The 23,353-nt window shown below is 41.7% G+C and overlaps 1 protein-coding gene across 1 annotated transcript in view; it reads right to left on the bottom strand.

Annotated features, from left to right (window-relative positions):
• The window catches only part of SEC14L1 (SEC14 like lipid binding 1), a 43,521-nt gene extending 24,648 nt beyond the window's left edge, over positions 1-18,873 (bottom strand). The window contains exons 1-2 of the mRNA XM_063352040.1: positions 18,736-18,873; positions 17,126-17,218 (exon numbers count right to left, since the gene is read on the bottom strand). Coding sequence (XP_063208110.1) covers positions 17,126-17,188 — 63 coding nt within the window. The 5' untranslated portion in view covers positions 17,189-17,218; positions 18,736-18,873. The remainder of the gene's footprint in view (positions 1-17,125; positions 17,219-18,735) is intronic.
• Between the last annotated feature and the right edge of the window lie 4,480 nt (positions 18,874-23,353).

Genomic DNA, 23,353 nt, shown 5'->3' with positions numbered 1-23,353 from the left:
CCATTCTTATGAAGAGCAAGATTTCACTGAAGAGAGGAAAATTCAGCCTTTACAAATGGAGCTGTACTTGAGAAGGGTGTGAATAGCAGAGAAGAACTGGCAGAACATTCAATCTGACAGCCGTGCAGATGGCTCCGAGGGGACAGCTGCGTCGTGTGGTGGGATGTATTCTGGTGAATCTCTTAAAATGAGACCTGACAGACATTCACCTGGAAAATGTGAGTAGCCCCATACCCTAAACTATAGGCAAAAAATTGTACAACTCCTCTCCTTTCTCCCCCTCCACACTTTACTACACTGGCAACTGCATCTTGGTCTTGCTTTACTTTGTCCCTCTTCTATCCTCCCTCCATTACACTCCAAAAGCATTTTACCCTCTTGTGGCACGAGTCACTCAGGAACAGGATATATTGTCTTCACCCTCTGTTCCCTGGTACAAGATGAAATTTGGCCTCTTAAGTATTAATGGTAACTATTAAGTATGTCCACGATAAAATAAATAACCCTTCTATAAGTTACACAGAAAAAAAAAATCAATAGGACAAGTCAATATCATTAAGACAAGCATCCTGCTTCATTTTAGAGGCTAAAAAGTTCTTGTTTGCTACACAAGTGTAAAAAGTGCTATTGACCTAGGACTTTCTGGTGAAATTAAGCGTAAGCTTGCAGCACTGGGAACAAGCAGTGCCTGCACTGTTCACATCCAGTCTACCAAAGCACAACATTCCCAAGAATTGCCCAAAATGGCCCAACTGTTTCTACTTTGCAGTATACATCCCAGCCTTAAAGTTTCATAACAATGGAGTTAGTCTAAAATTTTCATAAAGGGGGCTGTTCCAGTTTTATATAATTATGCATCAAATCCTTGAACTACAATGGCTTTTTAGTTTTTGAAGTTCTGGGGGGGGGGAAGGTTGTGTTTTTTTTAAATATAGACCACACAAATACACACTATTATACAAATTATGAGGCAAGTACTAACAAGAATCTACTCTGCACAGATTTTGTTCATGAATTTTAATTGAAGGCTATTAATTTCTCAAACAGTGAGAGAAGCAAGCTTGAAAAACAATCTCAGATGTTCTCCAATGCAATGAACAGAGCTTTTGGGTAGAGTATCTGAGAAGAAAAACTGTCAGTGGTTCAAGAACTTATTGCAGCGTGATACTCAGTTCTTGTAATGCTGTATTTATGATATTACACTGAAGTGGTGCTCAAATTTATAGCCTAGGTATACATCTCTTATATTCAGAAGATCAAAGGCCCAACCAATTCAGGAGAGACTTAACACACTGAATCAGTCATGACCATACTGACATTATTGGATCCTGCACAGGCCTCATAGCATTCCCTGTGCTTCCAACACCCACAGGTGTTAAACAACCTGTGCTCTAAGCAGCCCATAGGGCGTTACAAACACTGACGGTCGCTTCAGAAACGGTTTCATTAACATCACCAGGGCTTCAATTGATCTTGTTAGAGTATGAAGTGCTAAGATGACTTGCTGTTTACAGTATCCTTGTCTCTAGAAAAGCACCTGAAAGCCAGTCAAGCCAGTAAGTTGAGCTTTCCCAGCTTGCCTCTCCTTTTGTGGAATGGAAATGAAATTCCTGAGAAATTCTCCAGGAAACCAGGAGCTGAGGGAAATTAAACTATAAGGAGAGGTGGACAAGAAAACATTTCTTTCCCTGGCATTCACCAAAGCCATTAAATTCTTGCCACTGACAGCTCCTCTGTCACTCAAGAGTTCTGCAAGGAAGAAAAGCTTTTATTAGGTGGACAAAAGAGCATAATGCCTACTCTTCCTTGTCTTCTTTCGATGCTCATACTTGTTTAAAGGGGTCTGCTTGATTTAATCAGGTTTCATTGAAAAGGATTTCAGACCCTACACTGCTATGAATGACCTGCTTATACCTTGCAAACGTCCACCCAGAAAGAGGAAGGAAGGATGAGAAGAAAGATTTATTTCAATGCATTTAAATGCACCCCTTAGCTTAACTGTATAAAGCCTTAGGCTTCAATACTTCGTTCTGTTCGTTTCTACATTTAACTGTATTGGAAGCCCATAGTACTCTGAAGTTAAGTAAGTACCCAATTATGTTTCTTGCACATTTCGAATATACCCTACTCCTAGATGACAAGAACAGAGTTAATGAAAACCCGTCGACGTAATCTTGTGGATGTCACCACAGAATAAACAATACCTATTTGTTCTACCAAACCGGTTAACAGGATTGCCACACGCAAAGCAGGCACAGCAACTTGCTGCTCAAATCCTAGAAACACATCGAGAAAGCTTCTGACCTTCACATCCATTCTCCAAATTCATGAAACAAAGTGTCTGAAAGCAATAAGGATATTGTCCACAGCCACTACAAAATAACCCACTATACAGACTAAACTCAAATTCAATAGCTACTTCACAACGTTGTATGAAGAGCTTTGATTTAATAAATTAAAAATCTCTATGGAGTCAGGAAACAGCACAGAAGCTATTCTTGTGCTTTAGCTCAAATAAGTTACTCTAGCTGAGACCATAAAAATTTAGAGACAGGTTTTTTTGTTTGCTTCTGGATCACCATCACTCCAAACAGCACTTACCACCAGTCACCCAAAACATGCAGGGGATGTACACAGGAGAAGGAAGACAACCTTGCAGAATAGAGACCCTTTTGACAAGGAACAAAGCTCTGTGACACATAACAGAAGTATCAACCCTTATCTCCACACAGCTCTGTAGACACAGTCCAGGCTACTTCACACCTATTTAATCTCTTTGAAGCCTTCTGCTGCGTAAAAGGAACAGCTTCATGCTAAATTTCAGGCATAACAGTAGTTTATACACATCACCAATCACAGAAATCATGAAATGCAACTGAAATGGCATCACAAATGAAACTGTATTCTCAATAGCTTGCAGTTAGCGTGCTGCTTACACAACCCCATGGCACACCATGCTGGATTTCTGGCAACAGGACATCCTTTTCATGTGTTAACACTGCTACAAAGCACATTGAACACTGAAGTGAATGTAATAGCACTAACACACAAATACTGGCATTTCTGTTCATCTTTTTAGTTCAGGCAGCATTTCCATGGTTACGGTGTTGATCACTATTGGCTTTAAGTACATGCCAAATATAGACCGAATGCATAGCTTGTCATTTTAAACAGCCCTAATAACTACCCTGCAGGCTAGTTCTTGTAAACTAGCTTTGAGTCTCTCCGAGGTGTAATGCACTCAAACAGGCTATAGGGCCACCTGAAAACTTAGCAAGCATACTGTTCATTATGTCATCCAGGTCATTTGTAAGAGCAGTCACTGGAGCTGGACGGATCTTCAAGCAATCTCATCACAGCATCTGCACCACTTTCTAAAACTTTGGTACCCATCTTAAAAATAGGTTTGTCTTGCTTGTGCTTAAACTTCTATCCTTTGAGGCCATCATGCAGGGAAAACATCAAGAGCCCTTCTGAAGTCAAAATACCCTTACTGCACAAAACAGTGCCCCAAACCACATGCACTTTGGGATATTATCTTAGCTGTTAATCAGACAATACTGTTTGCAACAAGTATACCTCTTGGTAGCAATTGCAGAGAATGTTTTAGAGAATTTCTTCCTATGTATGCACTGACTAGGTAGGATTATGCATATTAGTATCACTTTCATTGACAGGATTTAGAACTAATTATCTTTTACTGCTATTAAAAGTTTTAGAAGACATCAAACCCAACCTCAAGACAATAGTAACAATTTCCGTATAAATAATATTTCCTTGTAATTCAAAAAGTTTACACACATTTCAGAGTTTGAGTTCACATTCTCTGTGAAGGGTATGTGAACCAAGGACGGACTCATTTTTCCACCAGCATACAAATCAGAAATCAAAAGGATTTCACAGGCAGCTTAGTGAAAGGATGCTCCATTTAGACAGCACCTTCAACTAAGTATCAGTAAAGCTTTAAGCTTATCCAAGGAAATACTTGATAATGTATAGTCATAAAGTGTTCTTGACAAGTTTGAGTTATACTAAAAAGAAGTATAGCATATTTGCTTAAGACTGCCCAAAACCAAATGCAAGGCAGGGGACAGAAGGCAAAGAGTAGGAGCAAGGAGTTACTGGGGGACAGGAAGGTCTGAAGCAAACTTCCTCTGTATTGGAGTATAAACATGTAGGCTACAGAACTAGTGAATCTCAGCCTCAGCACCCAGTGTTTTCAAGCACGAATAAAGCTACTTTAATATTTTAATATTTCATTAAACTAATTTAGACCTTATAAATAAAGCAGGAGATTCAAAACAGGCTATGAAGCAATCTTCTAGGTAAGTGGAATTTTACTAGTAATTCACTGTGAGTTATGCAACTGTGGTAACCAACTTACCAGACCAAGCAAAGAGCCTCTGCCTGCCTGCACCGGAAGAAAAAGTCAGACACAGAAACATCTATTCTCAGGAGGGATGTGACCAGTCAAAGCCACCCACATAGGCTCTTTCTATACAGATCACTACTTTATCCCCCTCAGTGTACCCCTCCTGCATGGATACTATTCAATAGCCGGGCATTGTCATTTCAGAAGAGTGGTCACACAGACAAGCTTTACTAGCAAAATTATAGTGGCCTGATTGTTGCATACAGCTGAATGTAATGAAACTGGAAGGGGACTGGCTCTTAACCACCCAAGAACCAGTTCACTACATGCAGAGCCATTATCTTCTTGCAGATAAAAAGTAAACCCTTCAATGACTTAACGCAACTTTATTCAAGCTTTTGGTGGTAAAGGTATACTGATTCAGCAGGCAAAACAGATTGGGGATAAAGAATCTGACCTGAAGACAAGGGCTAACATTCCATCTTTTATCTGTAAAAGATGATCTTTAATAACCACAGACATGCCTCAACGGTACTTTAATTGGAAGAGTGGTTTCTTCAAAACAGATACAAGTCATTTGTGGTTTTCTTAAATAAATTTGCACAGCTGCAACTGTGTAATACTTGATTCTCATATGGGAGCCTGAATGTCCATCTTCAGAGAACAAATGAATCATCAGGGTGGGATTTGAGAAGACAGTGGATAGCCAGTGTAAGAGTTTAAGAGTTACACCTGCTTGCCTCCCAGACACTCACCAGAGGATCATTAATTCTTTTCCTCCCTTCAAGAAGTCACAAGAGCCTGAAAAGAGCCCCAGGCATAGTGCCACTCCACTCAAGAGTGAGTGAGGCTAACCTCAGTTGCAGCCTCTGCTCAATCTTAAACACAACTCTAAAATGAGAATCTAGAATAGAGAAGTTGGGCAAGTACCACTGCTTCCTCAAGACAAAATAAAAAGAGATTAAGGACAGAAAACCCAAACATGCTGAATGTAAATAATTTTAATCTTGCTTTCCTTTGGAGTAAGCCAGGAAAGCCCAACCGCTCAGGTTAGGTTGCCTTGTGACTGGAAGGCCAATATCAAATTGCTGGTTGGAAAATAACCTGACATTGCTGTGGACTAGGTTGAAGGTGGAACATTAACAACAGACTTTACAGCCATGCTGCTCTAAGTTGCTCATCAGTATACCCAAACCTTAGTTGACTTAGCGGGGGCAACGGCAATATCAGATTGACTTGCAATTTTCACTTTAACTTGTTTATATTAAATGCATGCACAAAACCATTCCACTGAGAAAATGAGTGTTTGCTCTGCCTGTGTTCCAAGCAAGACAGATGGAAATCAGTTCTGGCCCAGAAGCCACATAACTCTGAGCACAACACTTTGACAGAACGTGCCCTGCAATTAGAGTCAACTTCAGTAGTTTCTAGGATAGGAAACTTGGCTTCTGACCCCAATTGCACAGGACATGACTGGTTTGGCTCAAGGTTAAAGCACTATGGAGAAGAGGCTGACCTCCAAAAGAGCATCACAGTAAAGGCTGGCAACAGGCCAGTGAAAGCGTAAATGCTTGGAGACTGACATGTGATTACTGGGGAATGTGAGCTATTCTCAAGCACTTCCTATTCCTCTGCAACAACAGCAACACATAAGCCTTCACGCAACACAGGAACATATCTTTCTTTGAAATTTTTAAGATACACACATCAAAATAACTGTAAACCATTAAGCTTGTCTTAGCATATGTATTTATGATATTACACTTGTATTTATGATATTACACTGAAGTGGTGCTCAAATTTATAGCCTAGGTATACATCTCTTATATTCAGAAGATCAAAGGCCCAACCAATTCAGGAGAGACTTAACACACTGAATCAGTCATGACCATACTGACATTATTGGATCCTGCACAGGCCTCATAGCATTCCCTGAGCTTCCAACACCCACAGGTGTTAAACAACCTGTGCTCTAAGCAGCCCATAGGGCGTTACAAACACTGATGGTCGCTTCAGAAACGGTTTCATTAACATCACCAGGGCCATTACTTGTCTTACAGCAGCTGAAGAGTGACAACTGTGTTCTGCATTGCTAACAGGCATCTCACAAATGCACAGGTTTCTGTCACATAGAAAGCAGAATTTGGTACTTAGCTTCCCCATTCCTTTCCAGTTAACAAAACTGCATGCCTGGTTCCTCTGCAGTCAGTTTTACTTTAAAATTCATCTGAAATCCTACTGTGTCCACTGAGGATCTATTTTTGGAACGGTCAAATATTCCTTACTGCACTACTGATCCATGCTTAAGTCTCACTTTTATGAGTCCTACAATTGCTATTCGTCACTTTTTTGGTCTTAGAATCACAGACACTTTCACTAAGCAGGTCTGTTAAAACATGCTTAACATCTGGAATATGTTAGAGTATTTTAAATAAAATTATTACTGTGTAGACAATCTAATTTATGCACAGGGGAGGAAAGGATGACTACAGCATTGCTACACTATCAGCTCAGGATTCCTCATTAAACCATTGTCTGAAAGGTTAAAGACTTGTACTACCACAAAGAACAAAAGTCTCCTGATCTCCATCCAGATCAACCCCCCCACCGCATGAAGGTTCAGTGAAACAGGTTTGACTTCATTGTCTCAAACTGCACCCACCAGGTTTTAATTTGTCTCAGAGGCAACTGGCCTCTAAGCACTGCAAGAGTGATTTCACTCTACCAAGCGCATAATCAGTACAGTAAGGAAAGCTTTGCCAAAAGGGCATAATTCAAGATAAGCACCATGGCTCAACTGTAAAGGTCTTGGTTTGACTTTCAGACCAGCAAAATACCAGCGTTCAGGTCGAGAGCAGCTGTATGCTATTAAGCAAACCAATTAAAATTTATTAAGTACATCAATTAAATCTTGACCATTCACTAATGTCAATGGACTGTCATCAAAATGCAGCATGATAGAGTCTGGGGCTTGCAGACAATTTACCTCTTAAGCTAGGAAGTTAAATGTAACATTTAAAAAAATCTTAACTTTACATACATGTCTGATGTATGAGGAGATGCCTCAAGAAGGTTAGAAATTGACGGTGGAAGGTGTACAGAACAGCAGTGGTTTCTTATATGGAATCATAAACTATTAAACAGACTAAGGCTCATCCCCACAAAAAAGAATAATTTAAAAACTGAGAGAGATATCTTATAGACCTGACAGGGCAAGCAGCTTAAAGGATGTGAGTAGGGTTTTATCGCCTCTTCCAACACAAGGAGCAGGTGGTGTGAAGCTGAGCGAGCAGGAGCCAGGCTCTAGATAAAGGATACATCTCTTGACAGAGCGTGTCATGAAGCACAAACTCCTGCTAGAGGGTGTCATGACAGCGAGTTTGCTTGGCTCCAGAATGGAATTGGGCAGGCGCAAGAGAGAAACCACATGCGGTGCTATTATAGACAACGGGCACATTCTGGACCAGAAGGGCTGTCAAGACACATTGCTGTAGGATGAGAGAGTATCCCAAGAGAGTGCTACCATATGTTTATCTCATTCCTATCCTCTTCCCTAGAGGCAGATACTGCCCTTGGCCACTGCCAGATACATAGCACACTAGCTACATAGGCCTGATGGCGCAATTCAGTACTGTGGTTCTCATTAAGAGACAGAATACAATCTTTTTCCCCACATCCAAATACATTATTAAAATATCAATAACCAGGTAATACCACTGCTAGATGCATCATTGGCACGTTAAGGTGGCACAGCTTCTGTACCCCCGAATCTGCTCCCCCATGAAATACAAACAGAAAGATGCCACCTAGCTTCAAAAGATAAGCCAATTAAAAAAAGAACATCAAGACTCCTTTGATTCTTTTCTAAAAAGCAACTAAAATAATAAATTATAGACCATCATTTTTGTTCTTTACCCTCCTTTACAACAAAGAAAGGCAGACACACAAAAGCAAGAATCAGTTTGGTCAAAACAGAACAAACAAGTTCAAGTGAAATTGCTTTAAATCCTGTTCATTACAACATCAGTGGCTGCACCATGCAGACCATGAAACACTTCAATAGAAATAAGTAATTTCATACAGCCATGAATTCAGTAATGAAGAATTTATCTACAGGCCAATGAATTGCACAGCAAAGAGAGAGTTTTGCAAATTAAGTAGTATAATTTACACACCGAATGAAATAGCCAGAAAAATGTCCTCTGGAAAGGATTCCGCTGACTGATGTTCCTGAACTGGACTTAATGTCTATGGCATTCACATTCTACACTAAATGAAGAGTCACAATGCACTCCAGAAAAGTAGTGCTCTCATCAGGAAACTAACTGTTCCCCTTCCGTTGTGGCATAAACCAATATAAATGACACATGGCCATCCTGACCACCACCAGAGAAATATTCATTTTCACAAAATGAGATCTATTATCATCAAAGCAATATGTTATAATATTACAGCAGCAGTAGTCAAGGCAGAAAGTTATCAGACATAGAGAGGCTGAAATGTTAAGAGGTTTGCAATGTAGTTTTCAACTGTTACACTGATTGATCTGCATATATTCCAAAAAACACCTATACTCAAGTTTTGAGAATATAAATAGGAATGAATGAAAACAGCTGTAATTATCCAACAATTGAAAATATACATAACCCTACAGATATAGACACTGAACTTCATAAATCTGACCAAAGTCTTGAAATGCTAATTTAAGAGAACCCAAATGTATATAATTAAAACAGTTTAAATAAAAATTCATTTTTAATACAAAAGGGTAGCTTCTCTTTGCTCCCTCCCACGATCCCTCTGCTGTCATCAGTTAAAGCTGTTAGGTTCCAGGAGCCCTGTGATATTTTTATTTTCAAATTTATTGATATATAGTCCCCAAACCTTATTATCATAAAGTAAAACCCAAGAACAGAAAATGTTCAAGTCTGAAGTTTCATACGTGAATACAAAGCAAGAAAACCAACCAGTCACCTTGCATGCTACCCCATTAGATCATACAAACTACCTTTCTTCTTTTTTTTAATTTTCATGTTTCTAAGGTAAGGAACAGATTCCCCTTTATGCCAAAGCAACTCCCAGAATGCACAACTCCAACTGTTAAGCACAATTTGCACTGCTAAATAATACCAGGCCCGAAGACTGCTGAATCGAGTTTCTAATGGCTCCTTCACTTACTGTTACAGCAATGGGCTTCAGCATTTTTCAAACTGCAGATCCCTAATTATTTCCCCACGGAATCAAGGGCTCCCGCAGCGCAACATGTACTGGCAAATGCCCTGCTGACTTGCTCTTCCTTTCTTGTGGCCAGCTGCCATCAGCTCGCTAACGGTGCTGGGGGGACAAGCCCCTACTCCCATAGGGGTGTACATCAGGGCACAGGGGTGCTCATCAGCCTTCCATGAGCCTGGTGAGGAAATCGGGCTGACGAGGTATTTATTTTCCTTTTTTCCAGGACAGCTTTCGACCAGCCTAGCTCCCTAAACTGGCTTGCTGATGAACATGTCTTTGCAAGAAAGCAACAAGAGCAAGCTGGGACACCAACTTAGCTATAATGGGAAACCGCACCTTCGGTTACGTTTCTCTGACCCTTAGAAGCAAAAGCCCATGAACCACAAGCTGAAAACCTCAGTGGACTGGGTGGAAATCAGCAGTCCTTGATCAAAAGCAATGCAGAGAAACAGCAGGACCTTGGGACCTGATCTCAAATTTTGATGGCTCATTGCTTGCTTGTACCCTTTTGGCAAGGCTGCCCCATGCTGCAGTGGAGCCCAGATGATGCCAGCCAGTCCTCCCAACACAGGCTTTCCAGCCATTGCCACCATTGTCTTCCACCAGCCCAAGCTCTTGGCGTGACTCTCACTTCAGACATCACTGACTGATGACAACTGAAACAAGCTGCATGCAAATTGACTGTGAGAAAGCCGAATTATTAAATTACCCGTAATAGGTCCTACTTAACATTTTACCTGAGCTACTAACCTGACCTGTCTTAACTATATCACAAAAATGAGATAAAAAGAGTTAATAATTCAGCTTAACAGCCTAGTGCTTCATTTAGAATATATACACAGTAATTTTAAACTACATGAAAAATTGGAAGACAAATTCACCCGGGAGAAAAGAAAATAGACCATTTAAGACTAACCTGTAATTAATTTTAACTTGAGCTAATTAACAGATTTCCTTGCAAATTCTCAGAAGATTCATTCTATATTCAGAACGCAACAGTTTTAAGATCACATCACCACCTTCCTTCCAGAAACAGAATGAATTCAACCAAGTGCAAAACCAATCTTGGGTTATGAAAAAAAATCACAGTGAATACCCCTCAACTCTGTGTTCCAACATCTGAACTCTGAATGTGCTTTACAGAAAACCCTCAGGGGCTGCTTCCAAGCCCTCAGGCTTTCCTTCTACTCCCTCTTCCACGGTGCGCTTGCTTCCGAAAAGCAGAGCTGCTCGAACACTCTGCTGTAAGACAGCAGCAAGAGCTCCACAGGAACGGGAAGTGCAGATTGCTCACGCCAGAGGTGCACGTAAGCAGCCATACCATACGGAAACACCTCATTCTACGCCTGCAGCCGACGTCTCTGATCTCTGTGCAACCTCTGGCCCCTCATTGGACTCATTTTTATAATTAACAAAAAAAAATACAGCCTATCTCTTTCCCATGGGGTTTTGAAGGCTTTTATGCATGCTTCTCAATGGTTAACCACACGTTAAATTACAATGAAGTTACACCTTTTCCAGATCATATCTGTAGTACCACGGGTGTCTAGGACTCTGCGGAATGCGTTAGCCACTTCCTTTCTGCCAGGTCCCCACATGTTTAACTTTGAGATTTTTTAACTGAAAGGCAACAGTCACTTGTCCGACCAACAGATCCTAGACCAGCACTTCACACCAGTCTCAGAGCTAAAACACCTGCGAAGGGTGAAAAGCTTGGAATGCTTTCAGAACAAAGTGACAAGAACTGTTTTGATACATGTTTTTCTTCTATTGACACCTTTCAGAGCTTGACAGTAGTGGTGTTTTAGCTTTTAAAGTGTAAAAGACTTGCTAAAAACACTGACTAAAAGCATTTGGTGCACAAGAGAACTGCAGCTGTCAGCTACAGTCAGGTCATGTGTTTGCCCACAAAAAACAGGAAACAGCTAGCCATGGAAATATCTAAGCAGGCCATGAAACAACACGTAAATTGCACAGTAAGCAGCCTGCTAAGTCAATATTTTTCCCTAATGCTCAACTTAACTCTTACATCAGTTAATCACGGCTCATTCCAAACCAGCAGCCAGAAATTCATTTGTTCTTACAACGCATGCTAACACAAGAGACCATCAAACATAAAACAGCAGTTAAACTGCATATACATATAAAGTAAGAAAAACCATACAAGGCACTATTCCACCACAGTTTTATCAACGCATTTCCAACAGTAAATAAGCCTGAATTTTGAACAAAGCCAGGAAGCAGAGTCATATCAGCGAAGGGAAAACCGCTGAGCAGCTTCAGGAGCAGACACTCGGTTCCTTCCCCGGGCTTTAAGGATCCACTACAAATCCTCAAAAAGATGCAGGGGAATACATTACTTCTCTATACATTTAAAGCCTACTTTGTGCTTTCAAAAGCACTTGGAGAACGGCTTCCTTTTTCTCACCAGCCTCTCAGCCCCTCTTCACAAAATGCATGGAATGCATTTTTCCCAAGAAAAAGAAAATGAGACTAGAAGGAATAGAAATTGTTAGGGATTTATGAGCAGGTGTGGCACTTACCTTGATAGATAGTAAATTTTTTTAAATGACATTTTAAAGTAATAACCTTTAGAATGAAAAGATGATGTGCCGCCTGATCAGGAAACTCATTACAATCTAGACCAAGGGATTATACTTTGATTTGTCAATCTGAAAAAAAACCAGATAAATTTTTTCTAATCTACTCTATCACTGAAGCGTATTTATGGCATCTACAATCATATTACTTCCCTGTAATTTAGGGATACTTTAAATCATGGAGATTTACCTTAAACATTGCTTTTTTCAGACCTCTAAACCCAAAGAAAGCCAGTCAGCCTGCTCTCCAACAGCAGCAAATTCGAACCATTAAAATGACAATATCATCAAAAGGGCACTACACATTATACTTATTAAGAAAGAAAGATTCGTGCTTTAGATACTTCAGATACTCTAACAGAACAAAGGAAAAACATGAGACCAATTTTTTTAAAGGATTTTGATGAGAATACGTAGTTTGGAAGGAAGTAGTTTTCAGCCTCCAGGCGGTGCAAGATTAATAGCTATTTTGATCTTAAAATAAAAATCAAACACATTATTTCCACAACTGCAAGCTCCCGACATTGATGACTAGTTTACCTACAGACTTCTCCTCATTGTTTGGCACTAGTGGAAGCTGATAAATGCCAGGGACTTTAACAAAGCGGAAACATTATTTTAGGCATCCAAGAGACTGCAAAATACCTTTGAAAGTCTGTCTCCTGTCACAGGCAGATTTGAAAAAATCTCAGTTTTCACAAAGCCACAAGTACTTACAAATCTACGTTAATTTGACTAAACATAACAGGACAGGTTCAGAGCACACTTGCTGTGTTCAGCTGTGTTACTATTCATATTTATTTCTGATACTAAGTAATTTATAGCTGTAAATAGGACATTTTCTAAAGCGGCTGAAGAGCAATACATTTTCCACAGAGCTTCCAGAAACTAAAAAAACCCAGAACCCTCTTGTCAATGCCTCAATTCAATGTGGTTCTTTCAAAAATCTTACTTATTTTCTATTTGCATAAATTCCACCCTTGGACTGCCATAGTAGCTGACTATTCATTATTTCAATTTGCTTTGGAAATTAAACTCGGTGGGAATTATCTAATGCATGTCAGACTGAAAATGAACTGTGAATCTCCAAAGTTAATTTTAGCCTCATGTGTGTTAATAAAGCTTCAAGATTCAAGTTCTTAACTGCCTTTTAACATTAAGAACTACTTATTCAGCAAAGTCCCTATATATTTCTTTTAACGTAAACCTCTTTAAGCTAATATCAAAAATTGAATCTATAATCTTTAGAAGTTTTATAAAAGCAGCTTCTCAGTTTTTTTCTCCAATATATTTAACCTTGGTAAGTTGACAAGTGAGTCTAAGTAAACAGTCATTTTTCCACATCTCAGCTGCTTCCAGCATTACATAAACTTCAACATGAACAGGAGGAAAAACAAAGCAAGATTCTATTCAGTCTGATGAACAGCTGTGCAAGTTGTTTGTTTGTTTTTTTAAAAAATATATATGTATACATACACACAGAGTTTTCAAGAAGTTGATTATGACAGATATGCCACAGAGCAGCCAAAAGTCATCACATCGGCATTGGTAACCATTTGGTGAAATCATACTGCCTGTGTTAAGCGTGTCAGACTAAAATAATAATTTCTACCCTGATTCTTGAATCAGGAGATAGTTTCATTAAAGGATTTGGATCCAGTTCTTACTGTTTCCAAAGCAACTTAGATATCATCTGGAACCACACAACTCGCCAGTAAAAGAGAATCTTTCAAGGGAAGTAGCTTATATTAGATTTTACGTGGCTTGCCTTTAATGGTAAAGGAAGGCAAGAAACATGCAGCAATAGATCTCCCAACTCTCTACCAACAACAGTACTTCACCAGTTCTCTCGCTGACTTGAGAGATAAGGAGTTCTGCCTTGAAGTATATTGTCACAGGGATACATTAGGGCTCAATAGATGATTTTTGGATTTCAATGGAGGAGCATAAGAGAAACTTATTTTCAACACCAATTCAACTTAGAAAAAGAATTTTCACCACATCTATTTTAAGTCTTTATATCATAATTGCCCGCAAAACACTTGTCAATCTTGGTTTAGATCAAAGTGGAATTTAATCCAGTTTTTTGTCTCAATATAGCTGCACTCACCCATCACAGAGAGAACAAAGTTCTCTCAAAACACACTAGAGCAGCATGAATGGAATGCTGATTGTACTTTATTCTCCTTCAAGTACCTCTTTGAAACACAGGAAAGGAAAAGTGGGCAAGTGGGAAGTTTGTAGTGTAAATGACCCATTCTGCAAGTAGCATTCACTTGGTTGCTTGTAGAAATCAAGAATTTTATGCTGATTTTTCCATCTGAAAGCTAAATATTAGTTTGACTTAATGAGCTCCAATTTGTAGTTGGAGCACATATCATCCAGGAAATCTTTACAGTACACATGGGCTTCACTGACACTGGTGATCTTCATTACCACTCTATAGAATGAATTAACTTTTCCATCCCATGAAACTCCCTGGGAATGGAGGACGATTTTCCAAATAACATTGTTAAAAGTACTCTGCACCCTAAGACAAAGATGAGATCCCAAGCAACAAGACCCAAGCTAGAAACTATGATTTTTGTTAAGACTTTTGTTAGACAACTTAGCATAAAGAACACTGGTGCCACGTTGACCAAAGGTTGCTTCAAGAGGCTTTTTACTGACAGCTGAGTGTCTCTGGTGTGCAAGTTTAAACGCCTTTTTCAGAACACATTCTCTCAAAGGTTGGGTCCACATGAAAGAGAGGGACAGAGGAAAAAAATCAAACATAAAAACCATATTGTTAAAGTTGTTTGTTGGGTGCCTTAAATTCCAGCTTGGTAGATACCAGGATGTGTTCCTCATTTCACAAGAGTTGCTGATACAGTTAAAATAACATTATAGGAATTTTTTTGTTGAGAATATGCAACAGAGCACTTCCACTTCAGTGAGCACAAAATTTGACAGGAATATTCCTTCCAGAAATACTTCATCAACTTATGCAATTCAACCACAAGAAAATAGTAAGAAAAGGCACGAAACTATCATATACTGTTTATATTCTTTAAAAAAATTGGCTCATGGAGGCACTCCTCTACATACTTCAGAAAATGCATGATGAGTTTTGATAAATCACCGTCAGGAATTTTACACGTTTAAAAAACCAATAGTGTAACAGAAGTGACATGGCAGGAGAAGGATGTTCATCCAGTGATCACATTCTGAACAAGTTCAAATGATAACTCGCTGCCCTGACATAGACAAAATAAATCATACGTATTATCGCTAATCTAAGCTTCTAGTCTCACAAAGCATCCTGTTCAGCTGTTTCTTTTTATAAACATTCTTCTCTTCTTAGTTCACTATTTTAGTTTTTCAACTATTGTTTTCTCCTAGTTGCATATGTAATATAGCCTCTTTCTTTCCAAAAGAGGAAAAAAAAAAAGCTTTTGTGTAAGAAAAGACTTAATATTTGTTAAAGATTACTCTTCAAATGTTACCCCAAGCTACAGAACAGTTTGAGAACTCAAAGTTGATACTAATAGTCAGAACGGTTTCTATTTACACCCAATAAAGCATTGTGAAAAATTCTGATGTCAGCATTTTAACTCAAAATATCCTCAAAGCAATAAAAGAATTTTTGCCTTCAATTCATCAGCAAGGTAAAGACTCATCAGCTCAACAAACAGCCAGAGAATTTTGTCCAAGAAACTCATTTTTGTTGACTGATCTAAGAACAAGAATCAGTATACTTCACTGAAGGCCAAAGTTACACACACAATCAAATTTAAATTAGAAACCATCTGAAGCCTTGCTGTCAGAGTGTAGTAAGGTCCTAATAGACCTTCAACATATCACGGTCAGATTCTCCACTACTCATGAAAATTACCACTCGCTGCCTTGAAGTGCTTGCAAGAGGAAGAGCTGCATGTATAGTATCGGAGGCAGTTTCAGGACTAAGATAAAAAGAAATTGAAGTATTCCCCTTAGAGTGATCTAATCCTCTTTTGCCCTGTGACTGCAAAGGATAACTTCTGTAAGGAACTCTGTACTCCAAACCATGTGATGTATCTAAATATTTACACTATAAGCACTATTAAAACTCCCCTCTGAAGCCATTAAACATAGTATTTTCAGCAAGTGAAACAAAACAATTACTATTTAGGTTATTATTTAGTTTTAAGTGTCTTTATCAGGTAGAAGCCGATTTGACTACTCTCCTCAACTGCTCTTCATAACTCATAAGAGCCACACAGCTGTGGTTTTGGCTGAATATACTTAAAAATGTCAAATACCTACTTCCTTTCTATTCTCTAAAAGAACAAAGGGAGGGAAAAGGGGAGAGAGAGAAAGAAGAGGGAACCTAATTAGGATTTTTTTCTTCTTTTTGGTTACTATTTGTAACCTTAGCACACAAATTAGCAACCATGCACCCAAAAGGCTTTTTGTTCATCTCTCTGGCCTCCATAGCAATCAGGTTTTTTTCCGCCCCTCAAAGTATTACCAATGCTCAGAATGCTTTCTCCTCTTTCATTCAGGCTTATCCTTGCTTTCATGGCTTTTCTCTGTGCTTTCTACTCCTGTAAACTCCATACTGATGAAGAAGCAACCACAACAATCTTTTAATCAATGTACTTGACACTTTCTCCCATCCTAGAATAGATTGCTCCCAGTAATCAACTGGACAGTACACTTCAAGTCCACTTTTGCTCTAACTTTAAAATAAATCTATGAACTATAAACTTTGGGAGAAAAAGAGAACACATTATGTAAAAAAATACTCTGGGTAGAGAAGAAACCATCAAAACATATACCTCTTGTATTTTGTGTATCATTTCAGATTTGTATGTTCTACAGTCCCTATCGAATGGAGCTCAGTAAGTACTTAGCAATACAAGGAACTGTCAAGGAAGAAAATTACAGCAAAAATACTTACAGCCATAATTAACTCAAAAGGGTGTTTATACACCCGTACGGGCGATTGATACTTCTGCACCATAGCTGCAGTTAGTAAGGTCAACTCTCAAACCTGAAAAATAAAATTTTAAAACCATCTGTTAAATATAAGAAGCCATTTTCAATCTTCTTTTACAGTTATTCTGTGCATGACACCATGCTAGCAATTCTATAGGAAATCCTCCACAAAGCAATGGGGCGCTGAAAAGCTATGTGTCTTTTTGTCATAAATGACTTATCATTTCTCCCAAAGACGACACAAAATTAGCACATTTTCAGACCGGTTTTAGCAACAGATCTTCAACACACTTTATGACTCTTCATCAGGGCGGTGAGACTTCCTGTGCTGCTGCTGAGAACCAAACATTGACACATATCAGCTAAAGGCAGAAAAGCATTGCCGATGGTAAGTGGGCTGCCTTGCTTATAGCTCATTCTGAATGGGGACTGGTTGAAAAGAAGAAAAAAAAAAAGAGGTTAAAAAGTAAAAAAGTATACCATGTGTTAAAATCCCTTTTGGATTTTCAGAAAGAAAGAAAAAAATGGATCACTACAGCACACAGCTACATGTAAGGCATTCCTTCCTCACTCCCAAATCAAATTAAGACTTTTGAGAAAGAAACTTAAGAGATAGCTGGAGGGAAAAACTTAAGAGAAACTACAGTCTAATATACAGCCAAAAAAAATTCACTAGCAGAAGAGATAGGAGCTATTCCAACGGCTTCGTGCCTGCTTTCTCAGCAAACTGTTCGACCCAAACTCTCTTGAATGCAATTACATTTATTGAAAAAAAATACTGGCAGTAGCACTTGCAGATGAAGCCACGGGCTGCTAGCCACGCTCATTTTAGCGAGAAGTGGCTTTATTACAATAAGCTAGCACTATTTTTATTTTTTTTTAATGGGTTCTCACGTTATCTACAGTGCTTCTGGACAGCGTTATCAGCCCCTGTTACCGAGACGGGCACCGCAGCTTCTCGGAGACGAGAAGCAGCCAACAATAAATTCAAGAGTCACAAGAAAGTTCACCCGACATCCTATTCCAGAGAGGAATTCACCCGTGACAACCATGCATTTAAAAAAAAAAAAAAAGGGCAAAAAGAAAAAGCACCTGAATCAGCACAAAAAAGCCGCAAACCCTCTCTAAGCCTTGGACAAAAAGAGTTACACAACAAAGAAACTCAGCGCTTCTCCTCGCAGGCTGGCCGGGACGGCGCTGCCGCCCGCCGCCGTGCCCCCTCCGGGCCGGGGAGCTCCGGGGAGGGGGGGACCCGGCGGACACCTGTGACAGCCGGCCCGGCCGCGGGATGCCCGGCACCGGGAGGGCCCGCCGCTGCCCGGAGGAGCTCGTCGCGGCCCTGAGGGGCTCCCCACGCCCTGGGGAGGGGGACCAGACCCAGGGCCGCCGCCCGCCCGAGGGCCATTAACCCCCGCCGCCACGACAGGGGGAGCGCCGGCTGCTCCTCAGGGCTGAGGGGAGCCGGCGGGAAACTCGCCGCAGGCCGGGGGGGGACAGAGCAACGGCGGAGGGTGAGGGAAAGGGGGTCCGGGGAGGGAAACGGGGAGACAGGCACCCGCGCGGGACCCTTACCGCCTCCCGTCACGACGGCCAGCCGGGCTCTGGCCTCATGCCGGCGCGGGGCAGCGCCGCCGCCGGTTCCGCCGGGGCTGGGGGCGGGGGGGGAGCAGGCAGGCGCCGCCGCCTGTTGTTAGTGGTGACAGGGCGGGGGGCGGGGCCTGGCCCCCGGCCAGCGGCTGCGCATGCGCGGCCGGCCCGCGGGGAGGCGGGGGGGGCCGCGGGCGCCTGCCGTTTTGCGCATGCGCACGGCCGCCCGCCGGGCTTGGGGGGGGGGGAGTATGCGCAGTGTGGGGCGCGGGGGGGCGGCCACGGAGGCGTGAGGGGGAAGTTCGTATTACACACAGGGACAGGCACATGGACACCTACACACCCAGTCACACACACACACACACACACACCGCGGGGGAAGCGGGATGTGGCACCCCGCTGCGGGCACCTCGCCTTTCTTCAGGCTCCCTGAGCACCGCTTTGGTCCTGCGACCCTTCATGGCTCCCCTCAGGGCAAGGCTTTGGCAGTGGGGGTGTTCAGCCTGGAGAAGAGAAGGCTCCGGGGAGACCTTGGAGCCCCTCCCAGTGTCTGAAGGGGCTACAGGAAAGATAGAGAGGGACTTTTTTACAAGGGCACATAGTGATAGGACGAGGGGTAATGGCTTCAAGCTGAAAGAGGGGAGATTCAAATTAGATATCAGGAAGAAATTCTCTCCTGTGAGGGCGGTGAGCCCCTGGCCCAGGTTGCCCAGAGAAGCTGTGGCTGCCCCATCCCTGGAGGGGTTCAAGGCCAGGCTGGACGGGGCTTGGAGCAACCTGGGCTGGTGGGAGGTGTCCCTGCCCAGGGCAGGGGGTGGCACTGGGTGGGCTTTAAGGTCCCTTCCAACCCAAACCATTCTGTGATTCTATGATATATTCCTCCTGGAGGCAAGGCTGCGGCTCTGCCTGGGCCTGTGGCCCCTCAGAGGCTCCGGGTGGGCAGTGAGTGTGATGGGAAGCAGGGGGCGTGGGGAGGGAGCGGTGCTGAGTCCAAGGCGAGAGCTCAGAGGAATGGCCACAGCTTGGGGCAGCCGTGGTGGCATCGCTGGGTGATAGTGCCAGGCTGAGGGGAGAAAGAACAGGAGAAAAATGGCCTCAAAGACCTGGCTGGGACATGGTTTATCTGTGCTGAGAGGGCAAAGAACTGCAGCATGGGATCACAGATGGTGTCTCCTGAGACAAAGCACTACATCATTTCATTAGTAGTGAGCAGTCGCCCCATTTAGGCTAATCACCTGCTTGAGCATCTTTCTGCCTCTGGTCTGTCTCAGTCTCTAGCCAGCAGCCACCCAGCCTGGGGTGCTTAGCATTTGGGGATATCTGAGAGAGTTCTGTCTTAGACCACGTCTAGCAGGTTTTAACTATGATGTACTAAAAGCAAGAAATACAGTTATGTTTTGTACAGTACCAACGTATCACAAACAGTGTTAAAATAAGGGCTTGAAAATCAGGGGCCCGTGTCTCTGTTCCCTTCAATTACTCCATTAAGGCAATGTGTTTGCCCAGAACATGTTTTATTACTGGCTTACTCCCTCAGAAAATAAATCTTTCTACTAAAATTTACAGCCATTACCCTGTCCTTTTGGTGCAATTCTTTTTCTAGGAAGGCTGAATTTGTGGTTACTATTAGTGAGTGATTCAGCTACAGTTCTTTCTTACAAAAGCCACGTGTCTTTTAAAGTTAGTCAAGAATAGTCTGCCGTCTCATCTGAAACTAGTCGTTACAAGAAGGTGTTTAATGTGTTGAGAAATTGTTTCTCTGAATCTGGTTTCTTTCATGGCACTTGGCCAGTTGCCTTCATGTAGCTGAAGTTAACTAGTTAATCTAGTAGCTCTCTAATTAGCTTTAGTTATCTGATTGATATTCCCTGCCATTATGCCTGTAACATCCTTTTCCTGCTCTGAAAGCCTGAGATATAATCCTACCAGCATAGCAGGGCGAGGAATTTACGCCCACTCAGATTCCTCTTTGTTCGTAACAGTTCTCTTCTAGATTCTGGGAAATGTTTTAATTCTTACTGACTGCCACTATTCTACTTAACCAAATGGCCATATAACCAGAAGAGCTTTATTTGGACTTTTAAAGGTATTCGGAGTTTATTGACAGAGTGAAAGCATTAAAGTGAAAGTCCATAATTTAATGTCTAAATCAATCGTGGGAGGTGTCTCGCCTGTTTTCTGCAGAAACAATAATTTTAACAAGATAGACACGGAAGAGGAAAGCAGTATGTTTCTAAATTTTTCTATTGTTCTTTATATTCCTCGTTACATCTTCTCTTATGGAAGCTCCGGCAGTGCATCGTTAGAAGGAATATAAATGAATAAATGGGTGGGTGAAATGTTTAAGGAATGCTGTGAGGCATGCTGAAGACCGGAGCCCAGAGGACAGAGGCTGAAAGTGCAAATCATTCAATATTTTCAGAAAATTAGGAATGCGGCTCGCCAGATATGAAGGGAAGTTGGGCCTTAGGGAGGTTATGCAAGGTCGGTCCCTCCCCACCATCTGAGCACTTTTCCTGGATCGCATTCCTTCACGCTATGGACTTTGGTTACACAACTCAAAGCCCAGTCATTTATCTTGTTTCAGGCAATATTGCCATGGAAATTAATGAGAACGATCGGTAGTCTGTCCTTTATTATTAATAATAACTAACTTAAAGTACAATTGCCTGGGAGCAGTGCGGGGCTGATGTATACAAGAAAAGATTCAAAATGCCTCCGGGCCTTGCTGTAATTCAGTGCAAGCCCCTGGAATTTCAGCAGGCAGGGACTTGCTCTGGTCTCTTTTGTTTGCATCCCAGAGGGTGAATAAAAGTGAAGTGGTCCTGGCTTCTTACTGTTCAGCGAGTCACATCTTTGCAGCTTTTCTGCTAAAGAGAGGAGACTGTCAGGAGTTCTCAACAAGAGAGAACGTGTGTTCATTCAAGGTCTTGCTGCTAAGCTGTACCTTTATTAAAATTATGTGGAAGAGGGATGAGATTTTGAATTGAGATATATTGAAGTTCTTCAAGAGCTGTTCCCTAATAAATCAGTCCCATCTGAGTCGGTGGAATTTTTTATTTTCTGCTGACTATGTTGAAATAAATGTCTGCTTCCCGAACCTTTAAAACCGTGAAAAAGTTCCCAAATGATAACATTTCCAGCTAAAATAAGTGTGATGACTGACAAATAGATAATGGGACAGAGTTGTGCCCTGGGGACATGTGATTCTGGTTTACACAAAGTTCTTATTAAATGCATTATAGATGCTTAACTAGGTGTCACAATTTTTCCCTTCCCTTGTCAGTCTGGGGAGACAGTATCCGGTGGTGCTGGATGTGAGCTGGTGTGAATTCCTTCACTCCTTTACTCTTAAAACTAAAGTAACTGTGACACCCAAGTCGAATCCTCCAGACACATACCTGAATGTGCTCATCTGTGACAGCTGCACCTATTTTTGTAAGCTTCTTGTATAGCCCCTACTGGGGAAACGGTACACAGGGGGAGAAATACCTCCACACATCTCTGGAGGTCTGAAAGCCCTTTGTCGCGGCAGGGAAGATACTACTCGTCCTGATATGCAGATATAAACATGGAGGTTCACATCATGCTACACGAAAAGCCATGCAGTCAGCCAGTATGAGAAACCAGACCAGAGCTCTTCTCTTCCAGGGTGATCCCCTTGTTCCCGAACACCACTGCCTTCTCCTCTGCTGTATTTTTCCCCCATTGACAAGATTGGGAATGGGGTAAAATAGCTCCAGACTGGCCTGGAGATATGATGAGATGTGAGTTCAGAGAGGTAATGTTAATGTACGAAACCTCGAAGGCATTAAACTCTTGTGCTGAGATTTTAATTCAGCATTAAATTGGCTTTAGTTTACCGTAGTTTAGTGCAGTATAAATGAAGGTGTATTAACTTTATGCCATTATTTGATTAATCTGAACTTTCCCATTTGTCACAGTGTAGAAAAGCCTTAAATGACCTTATAGGCTGGAGCCCTTTATGTTCTGATGCCACAAACAGTCAGAGACACATTTGTGCCTTTCTTCTCAAGTGCCTGATAGGAAAATGGAATTGTAGGCTGGGAGCTAGCCAGAGGCAGCAGCTGCCAGCGCTTGGGCTCCGGCGGCTGACATCAGAGCACAGACACCATTGACATAGCAGAGGTTACGGAGACGAACGTTAGCAAATAAGACTAAGTCCTGATTCATAAAATGCATGAATCGGGATGAGCATGTGGAAAGTGTCCCAGCCCTTATTCACATCCTCTCCTTGCAAAGCCCGTAACCACACGAGGCTTCCTGCGTCGAATTCAGTGTCCCCGCTCTTGAGCAGCGCGGTGCTAGAGCCAAAGCGAGCAGGTGGTGCAGGGGGGGCTGCTGCTACAGAAATAATTAAAGCCTGAGGAGCTAATGTACCGTGTATTCTGGATGAAGCACCAAATCCAACACTCATTCCAATACCCGCGTTGGATATTTGTAACACCCAAAAGGTTGATAGCGCAGTCTTCCTGGGGGAGTGTGAGGAGGGGGAGACACCCTTTGGGGCTCCCACAGGATTATTTTATCCCTCAGACATCAGGAGGTGGCACCAGGGGCCCAAAATGTCAAAGGAAACTCA

This window comes from Chroicocephalus ridibundus, chromosome 14, assembly GCF_963924245.1.
Source record: "Chroicocephalus ridibundus chromosome 14, bChrRid1.1, whole genome shotgun sequence".
In the NCBI taxonomy this organism is placed as follows: Eukaryota; Metazoa; Chordata; class Aves; order Charadriiformes; family Laridae; genus Chroicocephalus; species Chroicocephalus ridibundus.
Note: the sequence above shows the minus strand (reverse complement) of the source record. Positions and strands in the feature narration are given on the sequence as shown.